The following is a 23,646-nucleotide window of genomic DNA, read 5'->3' on the forward strand; positions in this document are numbered from 1 at the left end:
TCAAAGATCAGTGTCTATGTGAACACTAGTCTCTATTCCTGTCTCCCTATTAAAATTGTACTATTCCACTTATATTGCCTCCTCATTCTTCCTATCTAAATATATCACTTAACCTTTCTCATTTGCCATTTGTCTGGCTATTTCACCAGTTTATGTCCTCTTGAAGTCTGTTACTATCTTTCTCACTTTTTAACAATATCTCTGGGTTCTATTATCTGTAAATTTTGAAAATATGCCCTGTATACTAAAGGCCAGATCATTAAAAATATTAAAAACAGCAGTCACCCCAATATCAAATCTGGGGAACCCTACTCTACTTTCTCCAGTCTGAAAAACAAGCTTTCACAGCTAGTCAGATTTCTGTCCCCCAAGGCATTTTTAAATCCACTGCCACTGTTCGTTTAACTGTACAGGCTTTGAGTATTACTTACAAGTTATTACTTGGTACTTTGTTAAACATTACCCTCATCAAACCTTTCTCCAAAGAATGGAAACAAATTATTCAAATGTGATTTTTCCTTTAGCTACTGAATTTCATTTATTAACCCACAATTTCCCCTAGTCTAAGTTCCCCCACGAGTTAGACTGGCTTGTAACTCCCAGGTTTATCCCTTTTTCCCATTTTGAACAGGGATGTATCATTTGCAATCTTCCAGTTAGCTGGCACAATCCACTTATCCAAGCAGAACACAGCCTCCAGAATTTCCACCCATACCTCCCCCAGTAACCTCAGATGTATTCCATCAGTAGTGGCAGTACTCAAAATGGAAAAGTCAAGTTTTTAAATGCCCCTACTTTCCCAATTTTATCCTCTATAACAGTACAATCTCCTTAGTGTCACCAATGACATTGGTCACACTTTCACCTACGAGTGCAAAGGTTATGGGCTCAAGTCTCACGACAAGACCTGTGCGTATAAATGAAGGCTGACACTCCAGTGCAGTATTGAGGTGCTGGGGTATCAGTTTCATCTGTTAAATGAAACACTGAGACCCTGTCTGCCCTCACATGTGGATATAAAAGATTGCATTGGATTATTTCAAAGAACAACAAGGGAGTTAACAACATTAATTCCATCAATCAACATCACAAAACAGATTGTGCAAATTGGCTGTCCCTCAAACAATAGTACCTGCAAGGTTGCCTGGACGTAACCAAGATACAACAACATGTCATTAACAACGTATTTACAATGCAAGAGAAAAGCCCTAATTTTTGCTGACAAATCCAACATGCATTGAATAGGTACAGCAACTTCACATCATTCCACATATTTTAACGCCAAGTCTTGGTGAGAATAGCACAGCCTCTGGAGTAAGGGTGACTTGGATTAGAACTTCACAATTTTCAGGTTTAACTCTACACGCGGTTGCCAGAGGCCACTGTCCAGCTTGTATTCCAGGTGAGTGCTGGCAGCCTTGCCGCTAGTTCTACCACAGCATCCATGTCCAAGTATTCCTGTATATGCAAGTCATATCCTCTTAGTTAGATGTAATTTTTTTTCCATAAAGAATTTAAGGAGTTTACATTTAGTTTGTTGATCAAATGGCAAAGACACGGTTTAACTGCTGCTGAAAGAAAGTACTATCACCCAAACGTATCAGGTGAAAATGGGGCAGGTGTTCATGGGCAGCCATGGATAGAATGGAGGGATTTGCAGAACAGTCTCCTCAATTCAGATGAGATTCAACTGAGAGCAATTTATCTAATTCCCTTTTACAGATTGCAACTGCATCTGCTTCTGCTGGCCTTCCTTAATTTTTAGGAAACTTCATCAAATTGATTTTTTTTTGTTCATTAACTGGCTGTGGGCTTCGCTGGCTTGGCCAGCATTTATTGCCCATCCCTAGATGCTCCTAACAAGGTGATGGTGAGCTATCTTCTGGAATCACTGCAGTCCACGTGTTGTAAAAATACCCACAGTGCCGTTAGCAAAAGATTTTGAACCAGTGACAGTGAAGGAACAACAAAATAGCTCCAAATCAGGATGATGTGCAACTTGCAGGTGGTGGTGTTCCTATGCACCTGCTGCTCATGTCCTTCTAGGTAGTAGGGGTTCTGGGCTTGAAAGTGCTGTTGAAGGAACTTTGGTTGAGTTGCTTAGTGATACACGCTGCTGCCACTGTGCGTTGGTGGTGGTGGGAGTGAATGTATAAGGTGGTGAATAGAGTGCCAAACAAGTGGGCTGCTGTGTCTTGGACACCGTTCAGCTTGTTGAGTATTGTTAGAGTTACACCCATGCAGACAAGTAGAGAATATTCCATCACAGTGTCGGCTTCAGCCTTGTGAATAGTGGACATGCTTTGGGGAGTCAGAAGGCGAGTTACAGCAAATGCACGTACATCACCAAGGTAAAGCAGTTTGTTCATAGTTTTGACACTGAGGTAAACTTGATGAGGTGAATGCTGATTCCAATCTTACTAAGCTTACTAAATTTTCAGAATATGTTAACTCGTCCACAGGCTTTATTAAACGCATCAATACCAAACATAAGTTTCTGTAGAAATCAGTGATGGCTAGCTTCTGTAAAACAAAATATAATTGCACATCCAACATGGAGAGATCATCATTCTGGGGATTGTTCATTTGGCAAGACTCATGGCCAGTGGTACCAAAGGGGTTTGTAACATAAGAGGCAGCCAATTGGTCTATTGTACCTGGCTGGCTGTTTGCTAGAAGAGTGCGAACCTCATCTCACCATTATACTCTCTCAGTTGCCAAGCATTGTCTTCAACATCAATCAATGTATAAAATTTCAAATCCAAATTGTGTTAAGAAAGTCAAAAGGGAATGAAAGATGGAAATACGTTTAAAGAATGAGCCAGATCAGATCTGAAACCTCAGATTATTTCCCCCAAATAATACTGCATCATTATTGAAAAGTAGGAATTAACTAGCAGCTTTAATGTATAATGTTCTTCCAGCTCCTCTACAATTAGTGGCTGGGGAACTTGCCACAAAACATCCACAACACAGCAAACAGACTCAAAACTGCCAACTCCTCGCTTCAACACAATAACTTCAAATACTCACCAAGAAGTTGGCATTAATTTCAGATTAGCAAAATCTCTCAAGGATCATACTGAGTGGAGATGATTCAATCCATCTTCCTGTGTTGGCTCTATGACAGTACAATCTTATTAATCCCACTCCCTTGATCTTTACCTGTAATTCTTTTCAATTATACATCCAATTCCCTTTTTGAAACTTACGATTGAGTCTGCTTCCGTCACCCCTTTAAGCATTATATTCTAGATCGTAACTTGCTGCATAAACAAAATTCTCATCTTTCCTTCGATATGTTTGCCAGTCATCTTAAATCTGTCCTCTGGTGACTGATCCTGCCTGGTTAAATATATTAACTTTTCTCTGCCTCATCTACTCCTTTGTCTCCAATCTCTCTGGCCAACAACATCCTTTGTGATTTCAAACAAGGTGTGTAATCTTTTGTTCTCCTCCACTTGTCCACATTATTTAACATAAACTATTAGTTCTTCCTCCACCTGGATACCAACACAATACTTATTGCTTTTATGATGCCTTTCTCACTTGGTTTCACTTCCAACCCATTTTATGTAATGGCATATTTATCACCAATACAATGTAACCTGGAGACTCTGCCACCATCCTTAATTTCATAACCAACGCTGTTTTCTTGAGTAGAATCCCTACAGTGCAGGAGATCAGCCCATCAACTCCTCAAAATAGCTCGTTACCCTGACCCAACCCTTTGCATTTACCATGACTAATCCACCCAACATACACATCTTTGGTCACTAAAGGGCAATTGAGTATGGCCAATCAACCTACCCTGCACATCCTTGGACTGTGGGAGGAACACAGTAAAAAGTCTGACAACACCAGGAAACCAGAGCACCCAGAGCAAACCCACACAGACACAGGGAGAATATGTGCAGTTTGCACAGTCACCCAAGGCCAGAATCAAACACAGGTCCCTGGATCTGTGAGGCAGCAGTGCTAAACTGTGCCACCGTGCTGCCCCCAGTTTTGCTTCTTTATTAACTGTAGGTTGCAAATAAGCCAAAATGTCCATCAAACTAATATTGGATTGGCAAAAACCATGCTGTTTGGCTTCTGCCAAAATAAACTGTCCTTCCCCTCAACACCATTTAGCTACTTACAGGCTGAATCACACAAGTGTACAACTTGAGTACTGTTAAACCAACAAATCTAGCACACAACCCCAAATTTGGTCTGTCACTGACACCATCATTACCCACCACTGTAGAAATGCTTCTTCTGTTCTTTCTTCATTCCCACCACCACTAAAACTCATTGGTATGTTTATCACCTCCAGGACTGACTTTGCAATAGTCTTGTTCCCAGTTTTGAAAAATGTCTAACTTGGCTAAACTATCACATGCAAGAAATCTCATCCTCCCATTCCACATTTCACCTGTCCTTACCAACCTCCATCAACTCCCCATTAACCCAAAGCATTAAAAACAAAATGCCAGTTCTTTGTCCTTTCAAAAAAAAATCCAGAACAACTTCATCTTCATCGCTTCCTCTGTTCCACCAATCTTAAGAGTCGTCAGCTTTTTGGGCCCTATACTAAACCCCTCTGAATTACGAGCACACACTATCTTCCTAAAAATCTTTGACCACAATTTAGCTATCTTCTCCAATTCTTCTATTAGATGGATATTAATTTACACCTTTGAAGTACTCCAGAGCATACACTAAGTGTTTTAGAAATACATGATATTGTTTACTTTCCTATAGTATCTTTCTCTTCTTACCCTTCAGGTCCATGCTAGTACACAATGGCATAATTTCCCTTTCCTTTATTTCTTCCAACTTTGAGCATTTTTGATTCAACCACATAAAATGCTTATCCATTTTTTGAGCAATGCCAAAGCTCTAGTAGCACATTAAGTATTTTTCTCACTTTTGTCTCCTTCGATTTCTCTCCCTTTTCAACTCTTTACCAGGTAATTCCACAGGTTATAGTCACCTGTACTTCTGTGCATACTGATCATTCTTCATGAGCAAATGCAGACAAGACCAATCCTGTCTCTGCATTTAAATCCTAAATGAATAGAAGCCATTTTTTTGTCACTACACGCTCTATGTTCATTGCACAACCTATGACCTACCTTCAGTGTTATATTCTTTAACAATGTGTCTTCTAGGACAGCTTGCAACTTCCTGTTTATTTCCAATGAGAGTTCCATTGTTAGTCCACTGTCTGCTGGATGTGATGTGTAAAGTGAAGCCATAATTCCTCCTCGTCTGCTCAACTGGGCCTTATTGAAATCAGATGCTTCTGAGGACAGGGCACCAGATTCTTCCCTCAGAACATAAGTCTGAATGATTCTGCATTAGAGAAAATATTTCTGTAATAGTTGCAGAAATATTAACAAATGTATTGTTTGGCATTGTTAATGTAAAATCTGGTTTATAGAACCACTCATGAATATCTACAGGAAAAGGCTTTCCAGCCGCGGAAGCGTGCTCCAAAGTTTGACAAATGGGTTTATCGATCATGGACTTTCCTCCCTGTTGATTCCCCTATTTCAGGAAACTCAGATTCCCTTTCCCAAATCCATTGAAAAGCAAACTTGAGTAATGATATAAACTCAAGTATCCCTCTAACCTTCAAACCCACTTGAAGTTATCAATCCAAACGCTTTCAAAAAGACCCTAAAACTATCCTAAATAAATACTTTTTCCCTAGAACTATGTACCACATATCACTATCACATAGGGGCAGAGTTTATTCTTTTCTTTCTAATTTTACTCAAGGCATGCAAGACTTGTGCAGCCTATACTCAAAGTAAATAAATAGTTCGTTTCAATCATGGCAGCCCATTATAAATAAGACTCCTTTTCTGCTCATTTCCTTTAAAACTAGTTTAGGTGCATTACCCTCTGTGCCCCACCCACACAAAAATTTAGTAACACCAATTCCTTTATGCTATACAATATAAATATATCTATCTTAATTCTTCTAAAAAATGATCTACATTGGTACACATTAAAATTTACATGCCACATCTAGGCACATTTTTCTCTGAAAATTTCCAGATCTCCTTTCTATTTGTGACCTGTCCTTATTACTTTGCGTTATCAGCAAATTTTATATATTGCTGCAAAGGCATCTTCTTCCACATAATTCACAAATGCTGCAAATAGCAATGGTCTGAGAACAGATGCCTACAGCAGACCTCTAGCTACTGTTTCCCAAAGCTGAACACTTCCATGTATCACAATCTGTCTTCTGTTGCTAAAGTCGTTTTCAGTCTTCCCAACAATATGTTGAATACTCTGTGGGTCATAAGATTTCTTACTTATCCAATAAAGGGAATGATCACAAATGCCTTTTGAAAATCCAATCCATGTTCTCAGCTGGATTGCCTACGTCGATCATCTTAGGTATCCTATTAAAGAACTTCAGGCATATTTTTAGGCTATAGGTTGTTATTGATAAAACCAGAGTACTCCCTTTCATAGCTGTGTGTTTTCTATATGCCCAATGGCATTCTAAAAAAGAATATTTTCTCTACTACGCCCATGAAGACAACTAACTTACGATCAGAATTTTGCATATATTTAAAATTTCCTTCACAAATTCTTTATCGGCTTAGAAATTTTTGCTTCCGATCAGAATGATTTAACAAAGGAAACATGTTATGAATCATGACCATAATATGACTGGACTCGATATTAAGTTTTTCATAGAATCCCTACAGCTCAGTGGGAGGCCATTTGGTCCATCAAGTCTGCACTGACCATATCCCACCCAGGCTCCTTCCCCATAACTCCACTATTTACCCTGCTAGCCCCCTGGCACTAAGGGACAGTTTACTATGGTCAATTAACCTAACTTGCATATCTCTGGGCTGTGGGAGGAAACCAGAGCATCTGGAGGAAACCCACGCAGACACAGGGAGAATGTGCAAACTCCACACAGTTTGAGAAGAGGATTCACAAAACAAGGTTTGAATTTAAGATCAGTTTGGAGACATAAACAAATGCATTGACCACATTAAACCAGGCAGAACTCTACACGCAATGGGAAGTGTACACAGATATGTTTAATATGATACAATACCAGTACTTAACCCTCAAAGGCAAAGGCTCCACTTGTGTAGTTAAGCAATCATAGTCAACAAACGAGATACAATCTCAAAAAGGCTTGCACAAATGCAAGGAAAAGAGGAAATCCAGTTATAAAGAGTTACACAAAAAAAAGGAGTGCAGAAATGGAATAAAAATACTTGCAAGGGATAGTAAATGTAACAGAAGTTGTCAGAAACACATTTAGAGAAAGACAGTGGTAAAGAGGATATTGTCTATTAAAACCAGCTGCAGAAAATATAGGATGGAAAACAAATGAATACCAATGATAAAGGAAGATCTAAACATATACGAAGAACAACAACATTTTGGAAAATATAGTAATGGACAAAATAATTGGACTCTGATATATAAATTTCCAGAACCTAATGGTTTCCATCCCAGGCTATTGCAATAAACAAAATAAATTGCAGATGTGATTATCGTAATTTTCTAAAGCTCTCTCGAGCCTGTAGACTGGTAAACATCACTCCATTATTTAAGGAGAGAGGGATAGAGAAACCAAGTAACTACAAACCTAAATCAGTTCAACGTCAGTTCTGGGAACATTACTGAAATCTATCGCCAGGTAGAAAGTGACTGTCTTTCCATTCTAGGAATTCAGCTAGTCATCTAGAAACAAGTTATCAAATACAACTGAATCTAGGTGGCTGAAATTATGAGCCACTTCTTTCATGGTGTTAGCTACTTAAACTTCTCATACTGTCAAAAAAAACCTTGCACCGTATCACTATCTTCTTTAGGACTGATGGTTTGCCCAAATCCATCATCAGTTAGTGAAAATCTATTTCAAAATGGTTTAAGCTCCATCTTAGTGTTGAGCCCTAAATCATGGGCGAAAAGAGCTTCTCCTATTAGCATTTAATTTTACTTCATGCTTGACATTGAGAGATTTTAAGGAGCTTTTCCATTGATTATGCATAGAGTATTACACCTTCAGCACTGGATACAAAAACAGACAAAGTAGCAGAGAGAAAAATAAATGAAACCGCACTGGTGTCAAAATCCATGCCTGCTTGACATCACTGCAGACTCCAAAGCAAAGCAGTCAGCTTGATTACTATTATGCTGCATATTACCATTATACCAAATTTTACCCTTATACCATCATGGAAGAAATGGAACACACAAAGACTGGAAGGCAATCAACCCATACCAGCCATCAAAAGTGGTCCTTTTTACTGACCAGGTCAAAAGCTTTTGTAAGATTACCACGAGCATAAGTAGTAAGCGTGATGTGGAGATGCCGGCATTGGACATGGATAAGCACAGTAAGAAGCCTCATAACACCAGGTTAAAGTCCAACAGGTTTCTTTGATAGCACAAGCCACAATACAGATCTCTTTAACCTGTGCTTAATGCTCTCTCCACTCACATTGTCTGTACCTTTAAGACATGATTACCTGTAAAGACTCACATTCCAACCATTATTTTGTAAATTGAGTTTGTGTCTTTATATACCCTGTTTGTGAACAGAACTCCCACTCACCTGGTGAACAGGCAGTGTTCTGAAAGCTTGTAGCTTGTGCTACCAAATAAACCTGTTGAACTTTAACCTGGTGTTGTGAGACTTCTTACTGTGCGTAAGTAGTAAGAGCAGGAGGCAGCCAGTTGCCCCATCATTCAATAAGATTACAAGTGACCTGATTGCTACCACAACTCTGCTATCTCCACTCTCACCCTCCTCTCCAACCATTACCCTCAACTTTCTGTTGAGCAAATGACCCAGCTTCCACTACACTGTGGAAAAAAATTCCAAAGATTAATGACCCTCAAAGAAGAAATATCTCTTAATCTCGTCTTAAATAGGAGACCCTTTGGGTTGATCTTGGGGGGGGGGGGGGGGTGGAGGGGGTTAAGTCACCCGAATGCTGGTTGATAGCAGCGGAGGTGTCCATGCGCAAGTATCTAGCAGTGCAGAATGATCAGTCAGCTTCTGCTGCTCTCAGCCAGTCTCTATGACTGAAAGAAAGCACTTAGCCTCAAACACAGCGACCCCCCACAGACACACCCCCCACCTCACGTACCCTACGGCCTTCCACCACCCGACCCCCACCCCCGGACTGATTTTCTCCATTGCGATCGGCCATCCAACCCCAATCCCCCACCCTGCGATCAAGCCAGCCTCGATTGCCCCTGCCCCCCCCCATGGCCAGCCCCAATTGTTCCCCTCGCCCCCACCTACTGATCCCAATGCAGAGGATCCCTCCTCCCTTCCCATTTCGATCACAACTGCAGAGTGAACAACGCAACCCTCCCCACCCAACTAACAACTGGCCCCCCAGTAGGCCCTGCCCACTGGCACTGGACAGTGCCTGGTGAGCAGTGTCAGGCTGGCACTGCCCAAGGAGCATCCTGCCCCCCACCTCCCCTTGGGGGCCTCCGGTTCTACTGATGAGGCCATCATGACTGGTCCACTTTACTGGAGACCAGCTGTGACTCTTGCCCGACGAGACCACAGAGGCAAGCAATCTGACCCATAACGTCCCAGGCTCATTAACTCAGTGAAAAATACATTTAAATTAAATTTAAATTATTTAGCCTCAGACCAGAAATGGGCATGAGGCTGGCCTCGCCAGATATCCACTGCCAACAAAATTGTGAGGGGTGAGAAAGCAGGTGCAAACTGGATTTCTCAGCTCTTGCAAGATTTTACTGACTCACCCCACCTATCAGCCGGCAGGACGCAATGGTAAGAACCCCCCACCCCCACTGTTTGTAAACAGTGTCCCCTGGTTTGCAATTCCTCAAAAGGGCAAACATCCTTTTAGCATTCACCCTGCCAGATACATTAAGACATGTTCTCAATACTTTTCTTCATAGCTGCCTTTGTACAAGAGCAATATTTCTAGTTGGTCTATAGAAGCCGATTTTTATAGAAGCCTTACTCTTTATTAAACATATCCAATAATTACTGCAATCTTTTAACAACACTCAATACAAATATTCTGCCAACAAAATTAGAGAGAAATTCCTTTATGTTTGTTGTTAGCCCAATCTCTTTTGGTTGTGTACCATGGAGTCTTATAGTACAATTCCCTCCCTCAAGCAGGCAAGCAAAACATGGTGGTGCATAACCACTTTTCCTGGTTTCAGCATATTCCTGGAATGCTTTTTATCCTTTCCTGATGCTGCCAAACACATTGCCTTTTCAAGTTCATTTGTACATGGCTCCCTTTCAAGCTTCTTGATGACTTAAAGCCTGGGATTGTGATTAAATGCTGTCTCTGAAACAGTAGTTTCACATGAATAATATTTATGCAAGTCTTCTATGTAGTTTGGCCCTTTCAGGAATTAGTTTTCCATTGGTAGATTTAAGTACTACAATTTTCTTGATTTGAGAACCTAGTGCTTTCTTTATCTCATCATGCATTCTTTTTGGGTATCTATTTTCAGAATGTCTATCTTTGTATGCACATCTATACAACCTGATTGAACGCAAGAACATAAGAAATAGGAGCAGGAGTAGGCCATCTAGCCCTTCGAGACTGCCCCGCCATTCAATAAGATCATGGCTGATCTGAAGTGGCTCAGTTCCACTTTCCCGCTTTCTCCCCATAACCCTTAATCCCCTTGCCTACCAAAAACCTATCTAACCGCGTCTTAAATATATTTAGTGAGGTAGCCTCCACCACTTCAACGGGCAGAGAATTCCAGAGATTCACCACCCTTTGAGTGAAGAAATTCCTCCTCAACTCTGTTCTAAACTGCATCCCCCCCCCCCCGATCTTGAGGCTGTGCCCTCTAGTCCTGCTGTCCTTTCTGAGCGGGAAGAACCTCTCCACCTCTACCCTATCCATCCCTTTCATCATCTTATAGGTCTCAATGAGATCTCCCCTCATCCTTCTAAACTCTAACGAGTACAAGCCCAGTCTATTCAGCCTCTCTTGATAGCTCAACCTCCTCAACTCTGGTATCAGCCTAGTGAACCTCCTCTGCACTCCCTCCAAGGCCAAAATATCCTTGCGCAAGTGCAGCGACCAAAACTGCACACAGTACTCCAGCTGCGGCCTCACCAGTGCCCTGTACAGTTGCAGCAGGACCTCCCTACTTTTATATTCAATCCCCCTCGCTATGAAGGCCAGCATCCCATTTGCCTTCCTGACCACCTGCTGCACCTGTAGGCTGGGTTTTTGCGACTCATGCACAAGGACCCCCAGGTCCCTCTGCACCGTAGCGTGCTGCAGTTTTTCGCCCTTTAAGTAGTAGTCCTTCCTACCATTATTCCTACCAAAGTGGATAACCTCACACTTGCCAACATTGTGTTCCATCTGCCAGGTCCTCACCCACTCGCTCAGCCTATCTAGATCCCTCTGCAGACTTTCCACACCCTCCGCACAATTTGCTGTTCCACCTATCTTTGTGTCATCAGCAAATTTTGACACCTTACACTCAGCTCCCTCCTCCAGATCATCTATATAAATGGTAACTAGCTGAGGCCCCAGCACCGATCCCTGGGGCACTCCACTAGTCACCAACCGCCAATCCGAATAGCACCCACTGACACCCACTCTCTGCCTCCTATTTGACAGCCAATTCCCTATCCACGCTAACACCCTACCCCCAACCCCATGCCCCCTAACCTTCTGTAACAACCTTTTGTGCGGCACCTTATCAAAAGCCTTCTGAAAATCGAGAAACACCACATCCACTGGTTCCCCTCTATCCACCGCACTAGATACATCCTCATAGAATTCCAATAAATTCGTCAGACACGACTTCCCCTTAACGAAACTGTGCTGCGTCTGCTCTATCAAACAATTCTTCTCAAGATGCCTCACTATTTTCTCTTTGATTACGGATTCAAGCATTTTTCCTACAACAGACGTTAAACTAACCGGCCTACAATTCCCTGCCTTTTGCCTGCTACTCTTTTTAAGCGGTGTTACATTAGCCGTTTTCCAATCTTCTGGCACTTCCCCGGAATCCAGCGAGGTTTAGAAAATAATCACCAATGCATCCACTATCACCTCTGCCATTTCCTTCAGAACCCTTGGATACATTCCATCTGGTCCTGGGGGCTTGTCCACCATCAGTCCCTCTAGTCTGTCAAGCACTGCCTCTCTAGTAACAATGATCTCATTCAGGCCCTCCACTCCTACCATCTTTCCATCGTTAACACCCGGCAAACTACTCGCGTCCTCCTCCGTGAAGATCGAAGCAAAAAACTTATTCAAGGCCTCAGCCATTTCCTCATCCCCCACCACTAAATCCCCCCTCTCATTCTCTAAGGGTCCAACATTCACCCTAGCCAGCCTCCTCCTTTTTATATATTTATAAAAACTCTTACTATCCTTTTTTATATTTAGCGCTAGCCTAGAGTCAGTTTATCCTTCCTTTCTTTATCAACTTCTTCGTCATTCTTTGTTGATATTTAAACCTCTCCCAGTCCTCTTCACGCCCGCTACTCTTGGCCACTCTAAATGCATCAGCTTTTAATTTAATACTCTCCTTTATCTCCTTCGTTATCCACGGCTGATTATCTCTTCTCCTATGATCCTTCTTTACCATCGGAATAAATTTCTGCTGAGCACCAAGAAAGATCTCCTTAAAGATCCTCCACTGTTCCTCAGCAGACCTACCTCCCAATCTGCGTCCCCAATCTACATTCGCCAATTCCTCTCTCATCCTACCGTACTCCCCTCTGTTCAAACAAAGGACACAGGTCCAGGATCCTACTTTCTCCTCCTCCATCTGCATCAGAAACTCCACCATTCAATGATCACTCTTTTCAAGAGGATCCTTCACAACAAGGTCCCTAATTCTACCTGCCTCATTACATAACACCAGATCTAAGGTAGCTCGCTCCCTCATCGGCTCCAACACACATTGTTCAAGGAAACTATCCCGGCAGCATGCCAAGAACTCTTCCTCAAGCCCACTGCGTCCAACATGGGTCGACCAATCAATACGTAGATTGAAATCCCCCATAATTATCGCCGTTCCATTCCTGCATGCAGCATTTATTTGCGTGTTTATAGCCCGCCCCACTTCCAGGTCATTATTTGGGGGCCTGTAGATGATAACCACCAGCATCTTCCTCCCCTTGCTGTTTCTAATCTCCACCCACAACGATTCCACATTCTGCTCTTTGGCGCCTATATCTTCCCTTACTACCACCCTGATACTATCCTTAATCAGCAGAGCTACCGCCCCCGCCTCCTTTTTCCTCCCATCTATCTTTCCTAAACACTTGATACCCCTGTACATTCAGCTCCCAGTCCCTGTCACCTTGCAACCACGTCTCTGTAATGGTCACCAGATCATATCCATTTGTGCTGATCTGCACCACCAGCTCATTCACTTTGTTCCGAATGCTTCATGCATTCGGATAAAGTGTCTTCATCCCAGCCTTCACCTGGACCCTATTTGAAGGAACGCTACCAACCTTACTCATGCCCCCTACTCCCTTTATTATTGGGACATCCTTGGCCTCTTCCTGCACCTGTACCGTCTCCTTTACTTTAGGCCCTGTAATTTCACCTACCCTCGCACCCCCCCCCCGCCCCCCAATTAGTTTAAAGCCCTATCCACAGTCCTATTTATACGATTTGCCAGGACTCTGGTCCCAGCACTGTTCAGACCAACACCATCTCACCTGCCCCAATACTGGTGCCAATGCCCCATAAATTCAAAACCATTCCTCCCACACCAATCCCTGAGCCACCCATTCACCTCTTTAATCCTATCTATGCCCATCTGCACATGGTTCAGGTAGTAATCCAGAGATAACCACCTTGTCGGTTCTGCTTTTTAATTCCATTCCCAGCTTTTCATACTCCCTCTCCAGATCCTCAGTTCACATTTTGCCTATGTCGTTGGCACCCACATGCACCACAACGACCGGATTCTGACCGGATTCTCACCCTCCCACTCCAGGTTCCTCTGCAGCCCAGATGCGACATCCTGGACCCGAGCACCAGGCAGACAACACACCCACATCATTGTGACAAAAGACAGAGTCAATACCCTTAACCACACTATCCCCAATTACCACTACATTCCTTTTTACCTTCTCTTTGTCTATGTCCTGTGTCTGCATCACTGTACCACGTGCAGTTTGCTCATCAACCTCACAGCCCTCGTTCTTGTCCACACTGGAAGCAAGAACCTCAAACCTGTTATGCAGATTGAGAGGCTGAGGCATTTGGGTCCCACTCTCCTTCCTCCTCACCCCACCCTCCTTCCTCCTCTGATTGAGCCAATTTCTTTGTTGTTTATTGCAATGCAGTTTTAGCCACTCTAATATTAATACATTTCTCAGGAAAGGGATCCATTCCGTGTTCGTAATATTCTGTCATTTTTCCTTCAATAACTGAAACCATTTCCTCAAGAGTATGATGTAAACCAGTTTTCACCTTGTAACTTTTTATTAAAATCATAAACTAAATTCATAATATACAGGTTTTAGTAAGGGATGTATCCAGCTACATCAGCATTCAGGAAAGTAGGATTGATAATATAGCTTAAGCTTTGCAGTAGATTAAGAGATACTTCCTCGTGCATTTTGAAGAGTTAAAAAATTATAACATAGCTCTATGAGCTTTAGACCTGAATGCCCCAAGAAGTAATTCAACTGAGGTGTTTAAAATGTTAAAGGGGTTATAGGGTAGATACAGAGAAACAATTCCATCCAATAGGAGAATCCAGAACAATGGGACATCTTCTTAGGAATAGATAGCCAGCTAGTGAAGATATTATTTTGTAATGGACATTTGAAGGCAGGAACTCTCTCCCCGAAAGGCCATGAAGACTGGAACAATTAAAATCTTGAAGACAGAGGTCAAAAAGACTGTTGTTAGCTAAGGACTCAAGAGAATTGTTGAAAATGATGGTGGATAGGTCTGCCAAAGGTAGAATATGCTCAAGGAACCATAAGGCCTATTCTTCTTCCCATGTTCCCATCCAGATTTATCTGAAATACAAGTTGATCATTAAACATTAAAGAGAATTCTGATTCTTTGATCCTTGAAACAGCTGGCAGTGTATTACACTGAAAAGAACACTGAATAAGACAACTGTTTAGACTATCTGGATTATCAATTAAAACATAAAAGCAGACACCAGCTTTGAATTCTTCTTTTGTTTCAAATATGCCATTCATGATGAAGAACAGAGAGGAGATCCAATAATATGGCTTAATGACCTGTATTAGAATTTAAATGGAGTTTGGAACAGTTTTCTTTGAACCTGCTTTAAACTGAACTGCAGTAGCCTATGAAGTTAGAGTGCTCAGTCTTAGTCAGTTTGCAACACATTAAAAGTGTGCAAATTTAAGGTTGTCATTGTGATCCATGTATCAGTCCTTTAGGAATTTGAACACTTTTTTAAAAAAAGGTGTTATAGGACAACAAATTTTATGAAATTGGGCACACAAAATGGAAGCAAACTAAAGTTATCCTCAGAGCCTTCCACTAAAATCACAAAGTAACAGACACTGATCAGTAGGCAAGAGCATGCTTTTAGAATGTAAATGAGAGCTAGCACATAAGGGAAATTGGACAGGATGGCACCTACAGGAACTAAATTAAAAAACACATCCCCACCCCATCAAAATCAGCATTTCTAAACCAGTCAAACAACCCATGGAGACACCTAAAATTAACACAGTTAACGAAGTGTCCCTGGCCTCTCAAAACTCTTGAGATCAATAACACACCTGTGGTTCAAACCCCAGAGACTCCAGACCATTGATAACCAACCAGACAAAAACGATTAACACACACTTAAAACAATTGCTCCAACACGCGAAAATATCGAAACAGGATGGCTGAAGTCAAATACTGTAAATAAAGGATTAGCATTTGAAATGCAAAGTTCAGGTATAATTATAGCCCGTTGTGGGGGAGTCTTTAGAGCACTTTCGGGACAGTCCGATTGTACGTCTTGACTTTGTTTCTCCGTTGACGTAAAAAAGAAAACAAAGCTGTGCCGTTATTGAACTTCACCCTGAGTCCGTAGTGGTCGTTTCGCCCACTCGCGCTAACAAAGGTATAAAAAAAGCTCCGATTTCAAGTTCAGCCCTAATATATGCAAAGACAACTTCATGGCTGCCCCCCCCACCCATTTCTACTTGCAAAGGTAAAAACAATAGTCATAAGTCTCTAAATAAAGAATGACTTGCATATTAATATTATTTGAATATCATAATATTAGCACTTTGCTATCAAATTGTTGACTATTTTTTAGAAAAGAGATAATTTTAAGATGATCTATTTGGGCACGTGTTGGGCTATATTGTAGCTTTAAGTTTAATTATAATCTTAATTTGTGTTTCTGTATTTGTGTTAAGGGTTAAAAACTTCATTTTAGTTTCACTTTAAACTTTGCCTGCATTGCAATGAGTTTTTATTACCCTAAAGCACATGCAGGGCATAAAAAACTGCACCAAAAACTCCATTAACGGACAGCTCCCACTTGTGTAATGATCCCAGCTGATGTTACTAGTGGACAAGTCAGACCCCAGGATGGAACCTGGCTTGCTAGATCCTAACTTTTGCGACTGTTCAGTAGCTACTTTCCACATATCTAAACAAAAGCTTACGATTTGACTTGTGGTGATAGTTCCTGCATATAAAAAAAAAATTGCAGGTGAACAAACTATTTGGCCCAACTAGGCAATGCCAATACAATTATTTTTAATTCATGCCAACATTTGTTCCCCATCCCTGACTGTCTTAAACTGAGTGGCTTGGTAGGCCATTTCCGAGAGAATTTAAAAGTCAACCAGATGGCTGTGGAGGCACATGCAGGCTAGACAATGGCAACAGTGAACCAGATTTTTTTTTGTTTTACAGCAATCAATGGTTTCATTCACTTCTAATTCCAGATTTTTTTAATCGAATTCAACTTTTACAGTCTTCCATGGTGGGATTTGACCTGGATCCCCAGAGCATGACACTGGGTCTCTGATTCAATAGTCTAGTGAAAATATCACTGCGCCATCACCTCCCTGTGGATGTGGGAGTCACTGGCTAAACCACCATTTATTCTCCATCCCTAAATGCCCTCGAGGTGGTAGTGGTGGTGAGCTTCTTTCTTGAACCATTGCAGTCCATGTACATCAGTGGTGGAGGGGGTGAATGTCTAAGGTGGTGAATAGGTCACTAATCAAACAGGCTGCTTTATTCTGCATGGTGTCAAGTTCAAGTGTTGTTGGAATTGGACTCATCCAGGCAAGTGGACAGAATTCCATCACATTTGTCACTTCTGCCTTGTAGATGTGAACTGGCTTTGAAGAATCAGTTGAGTTACTCAGAGCATAATTTCCAGCCTCTGACTTGCCATTGTAGCCACGGTATTTATATGGCCGGTGTAGTTCAATTTCTGGTCAATGGTTAAACCCTCCAGGATGTTGATAGTGGGGTATTCAGTGATGGTAAACTACTGAGTATCAAGGAGAGATGTTTGCATTCTCTCTTGCTGGAGATGTTCATTGTTTGGCACTTGTGGCACTAAGGTAAACCATTTTGTGTCCAAGCTGAAATGTTGTCCAGGTTTTGCTGCATATGGGCACAGACTACTTCAACATCTGAGTCATGATGAATGGTGCTGAACATTGTGCATTATCAGCGAACATCCCCACTTCTGATCTCATCTCATGATGGAGGGAAGGTCATTGAAGAAGCAACTGAAAATGGTTTGGTCTTGGAACTCCTGCAGTAATGACCTGGAACTGGGATAAGTGACCTTCAACAACCACAACCGTCTTCCTTTGTGCTGCACCATATGCATTAGTGTCCCATCCTCCCCATCCCCATTATTTTCATTGACACCAGTTTTGCTAGGGCTTCCGGGTATTAGACTTAAATCATATGCTGCCTTGATATCAAGGCAGTTGTTCTCACCTCATCTGAATTCAGCTCTTTGGTGCATGTTTGGATCAAAGCTGTAATTAGATTGGGAATTGATAGTCACTTGCAGAACCAAATCTGCATGCAAATCAGCAGCAATTGCCACATGATACAACTGTCAATGACTCCTTTCATCATTTAAGAACATAAGAACATAAGAAATAGGAGCAGGAGTAGGCCATCTAGCCCTTCGAGCCTGCCCCGCCATTCAATAAGATCATGGCTGATCTGTCGTGGCTCAGTTCCACATTCCCGCCCTCTCCCCATAACCCTTAATCCCCTTGCTTATCAAAAACCCATCAACCCGCGTCTTAAAAGTATTTAGCGAGGCAGCCTTCACCACTTCAATGGGCAGAGAATTCCAGAGATTCACCACCCTTTGAGTGAAGAAGTTCCTTGAGCAGATACATGGGGCAGTAATTGGTTGAGTTGGATTTGTCCTGCTACAGAAGCCACCAGTTTCAGTTCCAATTCTAGCACTATACTCAGTCATGAACTTCTCTCGTAGTTACATTTTCAAAAATTATGACCATGAAAAGTATTCTCTGACTATAACTTTAATGCATCAGATATGATGGACCTTACCATGGCCTTCAGTACAATTCACAATACCAGTTACTTTGCACTGTCTCTCCTCCATCTAGTTGAACCTGTTTCAAGTCCTACTGACCCAAATATAGCAGTTTTTCTCTTCCACCCCTGTAAAGTAACCATTCTGGGATTCCCAGCATTCATTCCTGAAAAAAGAGAAATGCTATCAAAGCCTGTCATCTTGCACCCATCAGGAGCTTTCACAAGAATGTTTGAACTAAAAGGAGGAAACAACAATTTACACTGCGTGAGAAGAGAGTGCTGGTTGGTTGAAATGTGGATTCTGGCTGGTGGAATCATTGCTGTGGAGAATGCAGCATGGAACAGTTAACTGTCTGATCCTGATTATGTTAAGAATTATACAAAAAAAATCACAACTGCCAGTTGGGTCCACCCTGTTCCTTACTTATGCAGGCTAGAAACCACATATAGTCACACAACAGGACCTGTGCTTTGTCGGTGAAAGGAATATGTTCACACATTGTGTCTTTTCCAACTAAACAGAAGCTGAGGGAACAGTCATTCCCCAAGGGACTATGATCAGAGTTTGACTTTGAACAAAACTGGGAGTTTACAGTTCTATGCTGCAATCTCCACTGCAACGCCTCCAGCTATCAGAGTCCACTTGCTAACAAATCAGCACTCTCTTCTCATGTAGTATAAACTGTTGTTCCCCCATTATGGTAAAACGTTCCTGCAAGCTATCCTGGTGAGTGCAACAGACAAGCGATGAGCATGTCTCTTCTGTACTACCAAATTACTAGCCATCCTTGGATCCTTCTCCTTAGCCTCTATAATATCACTTTGCTATCATTGCCACTGTTATGTAAAGATGGTGGAAGCACTACCACTGTTCTCAGCTCCTTAAACGATTCAATGCTGTTAAGACTGCTGACCTGATAAGTTACAAATTGTCTCATCATCAGGAAGAGCAAAACCATTGTCTTTGGATGCTGCCATAAAATTTTCTCTTGTCTCACCGACTCCATTCTCTGTCCTCAGAAACTCTCGCTTAAGCTTAACAGGATTCTTAACAACTCTGGCATCAAATTCCATACTGAGTCAAGTTTAAAACCCTGCAACCTAGTTTTGCGATCTCATCACCCCAACACATTAATGCAGCGTTTGAAAGCCTAATTAATGCATGCTTTCAGCTGCCTGCCTCTTCTTCCTTGGAACTTCCTCCCTAAAATTATTCCCCTTCCCACATGTAAAATCCTTCTCAAAACCCAGCTTTTCATAAGCTTTCAGTCACACTTTGGCAAGCATTCATTTCTATTTTACTGCTAATAAGAGAGTGCCCTGGAAAATCAATCTATGAATGTAATTAGTTATTGTTCCCAGAGTGGACCAGAAAACCAGTTCATAGATTTTTATAATCTGTATACTTTTAATCTCTCCTCAATTTGATCATACAAATTTTAAAACATGAATTATACCATGTAAAAAAAGATGCATTACTTCAAAACAGTCAAGTATTGCAACTGTAATTTGTCTGTGTTAATCATATTGGGCAATTTCTGGGATAGCTGTTGTTCAATCCCCAGTAGAATTATTATTCAATTTATTTCAGTCAATATTACTCTGCAGTTTAAAATTGAAGCTTTTTATAAAATAACTTCCAATTGTTTCAAAATAATCCACCTTTATGTTAAAGAGAGGCAGGGCAAGGGGCAAGCAGCCAACCTATTCTCATAAGACTCACTGTGCATTTAAATATTTTAGAGAGTACGGCAGCCTTTGAGCTTACCACCTTTGCAAATTTAACAGCGTTTGGCACACAGTCTGGGTCTTAAGAAGCCTAAGAGATGTAGGGAAGCGTGGACACCTTGGTGAAGATGAGTGTATATTGCTGACATATCTGCCGCTGTGGCCTGCTGCACAGCACTGCCTGCCCAACTGAAAATCAAGCTCCATCAGTCAGGTTGATGTCCAGGTCACGAATCTGACAAACAAAAACAAGGCATGCCATGGAGCCAAAACTCCACATCATCCAGGGAAACATGAACTTCCTGATATCATCCTGATGAGACAAGGTGGCACAGTGGTTAGTACTGCTGCCTCACAGCACTACGGATCCGAGTTCAATTCCAGCCTTGGGTCATTGTCAGTGTGGAGTTTGCATGTTTTCCCTGTGTCTGTGTGGGTTTCCTCTGGGTGTTCCTGTTTCCTCCCACAGTCCAAAGATGTGCAGATGAGGTGGATTCGCCATGCTAAATTGCCCCTTAGTGTGCCAGATGTGTGGATTAGGGGGATGAGTGGGGTAAATATGTTGGGGTTGTGTGGATAGGGCCTGGATAAGATGCTCTATCAAAGAGTCAGTGCTTCATTCTGTACTGTAAGGATTCTGTGATACTTCTATGAAGTCCCATTCACCCCATCCCATCAACCATAATTCAGCTTAAAGAGTCAGATAGGAGAATAATGCAAAGTATGTGAGAGAACAAGACAGAGCAAAGTACATGTGCGCGCACACACTCATACAGGATTTTTTTTTACAAATCGCCTCATCATGCACTAGTGCACATTAAATTTCCAAACCAAACTTGGAGATAAACTGTAAATTCCAAAGTGCGATCATGCAGTTTTTAGTTATCAAATCATTTGTATTGTCTTTAGTGCTAACGTGGCTCCAATTTACTCAACAATTCTTCAGTATCTGGACTGCTCACTGTTTCCGTTTTTCAAGCACAAGGAAGCAAAATGGCAATTGGAAAGAAAGGTTAAGGAATCCATTGAGCAATTCTGACTGCAGCAACGCCAGTCAATAAGTCCAAGTAAGTACTTGGCAAGAATCCACTACTTCCCATGATGTTTGCTTTAAAACAGCAAAATGGGCAAGAAACTCCAAACAAATGGAATTAATAAGCCTGAAATGAGATTAATCTTTTGCTAAGTAATGACTGTAAATAATGACTGCATCAGTAGCCCCAGAAATCCACTCACCTCGTTTTCTTTCGGATTTCCTCCACCAGCTGTTTAATATGGTCCTCCATGAATTCAATTTTTTCATTTTTACGTGCATGAGCTTTCTGCAGCCGCACAATACGTTCTATCAGTACGGTCTTATCCACCTCAGGGAAACTATCAGCCTGCACAGTACAGCCAGTATTCTCTGGAGATCGCTCTTCTTTATTGCACCGAGCATCGAGAGAACCTGGATTGTAATACAGAGATGATTTTTGGAGTAAATAGAAAATAATGCTTGAGCATTTACTTGAACAATGATGATTATATTCTCTGGAGCTCAGAAAATGAAGTTCATTTAAACTAAGTATTATATTTTAGAGGAGTTGATACCTTTTATTGCCAGGCATTAAATAAATTTGACAACAATGGGCAATTTCCAAGCTTTGCCTGAGAAATCACTCAACAGTTAAATTTAAAAAAAATAATTTTACTCCAAAATGGAGGATAATTTGAGTTTTCTCTATGATAAGCATTTGGAAAAGTAAACATATTGGAGAAGTTAGATCATAACAGTTACCAAGCTCAGAAGCTTGAATATTAGTCATACAGTCATTAAATTGAGATGTGTCTCTACAAGCAATGTATCTGGTTTTAAATGCACAGCTTTCATTTACTTGAGTATTGTGCCCCATTCTCATTTAACAGTTAGACAAACCTGTTCTGGTTGTAGCAGAGTCACTACAAAAGATTTGCATAAGCAACTTGGGAGAAAACACATTTGTTTCTTCTTCACACACTGCAGAAAAGTTCTTAGCCTGTGCTGAACATAACCGCATGGCAACAATTGGGAATTCTGTATGTGAAATATCACAGTTGTATGCCATATTAACAAAAGGTTCATTGAGATGTTAACACTTCATCCTGACACTTCTACATATCAATTCATTCCACTAAGCTCAATAATTTCACCAAGACAATGTCCTCACTAAATTATATTAACAGCAAATATTGGCCTGGGTTTTGCTGTCAGCGGTGATGGAATCACACTCGTTTTTCACCTTACTGAGAGGAACCCACAAGGTTTTCACTGGTTTCTGTGCAGAGACTGGCTCTAACCCAGCATGTGATCTACTGCAATGCCATCTGCAGGGCCTCTGAGGAAGACAAGAAACAGTGAAGCTCTTCATTCTGATTGAGGAACTCTCATTGAGACAGAATTTAAACCAGGAAGTAAACTAAGATTGTATTAATCATGTACAGAAAGCAAAGATTGGGAAAGACTGAGGAGCAAAGAGAGAAAGATGAGACAGACAGAGAGGGTTGATAAAAAATTCACTGATTTTGTTTTAAATCTCCAATCCTATGTGGACTTTTAGTGGGTTGAAATACAACTTGGTATTATTGAAACATTTCACCTCAATTTGTCAGCACGCCTCAGGCCACTGAGATAAATGCTGCTGCGTGCATTTTGGTTTCTCTTCCCTGTTTTTGAAGTCAACATTACCAACAAAAGTAAAAAGACCGTATTGCTTTAACCGCTTCTGCAAAAGGCAATAATATTTGTTCTTTTAAATTAAAATAACGTGGTATTTACTTTTTCTTTTACCTGATGAACTTGAACGACTTCCCATGCTGCTTGCCTCTTTGCTGTCATAGTTGCCATTTTCGATTTGCTCTAATCGCCGTCGTGCTGGAAGAAATTCACAATGCTGAAATTATGTTTTTGAAATTTGGATCGAAAATAACACTAACAGTAAAAATTTGATCATCTGAGATGAATAATTGTACAATAGCAAGTCTAAAGCACTTTGCCAATTCCCACCTACCTTGCTGAAGCTGTTTCGTGAGGTCTTTAATATTAGTTGCTTTCTTTCGTTTCTGAGTGACAAGGTCATCTTTAAGCTCCTCCACTTGTAAAGTCAGTTTACTCACTTCCTTCTGTTCAGAGATCACCTCATTTTGCAGAGTTTTCACATCCTTCTGTCGCAGCTGCTGTTCTTTCTGCAATCTGTCCACCTGTAGACAAACAAAAGCAAAGCACAATATCATACCGAATGACGCCGAGCTGCCTTTGGCAGGTGCACATTTCAATCAACAATAGCAAAATGACTAGTCAGATTTCAAATTATATGCTGTATTTATCTCAATTTACATTGCTACATTAAAAAAGCATTACCCTTTAAACCCA

General features: G+C 41.3%; 1 protein-coding gene across 4 annotated transcripts in view; it reads right to left on the reverse strand.

Moving 5' to 3' along the window:
- Nucleotides 1–23,646, reverse strand: part of ccdc186 (coiled-coil domain-containing protein 186) — a 108,961-nt gene that overhangs the window by 10,922 nt on the left and 74,393 nt on the right. The window contains exons 12-15 of one of the 4 annotated variants that reach the window (XM_080205805.1): nt 23,285–23,474; nt 23,065–23,148; nt 21,495–21,705; nt 5,121–5,340 (exon numbers count right to left, since the gene is read on the reverse strand). In XM_080205805.1, the coding sequence (XP_080061931.1) occupies nt 5,121–5,340; nt 21,495–21,705; nt 23,065–23,148; nt 23,285–23,474 (705 nt within the window). Of the gene's footprint in view, nt 1–5,120; nt 5,341–14,448; nt 15,020–21,494; nt 21,706–23,052; nt 23,149–23,284; nt 23,475–23,646 lie in introns of those variants that run through there. The other 3 variants (XM_080205804.1, XM_080205807.1, XM_080205806.1) reach the window with 3 other exon arrangements.

This window comes from Carcharhinus amblyrhynchos, chromosome 17 (genome assembly GCF_965287045.1).
Source record: "Carcharhinus amblyrhynchos chromosome 17, sCarAmb.v2.hapA, whole genome shotgun sequence".
NCBI lineage: Eukaryota > Metazoa > Chordata > Chondrichthyes > Carcharhiniformes > Carcharhinidae > Carcharhinus > Carcharhinus amblyrhynchos.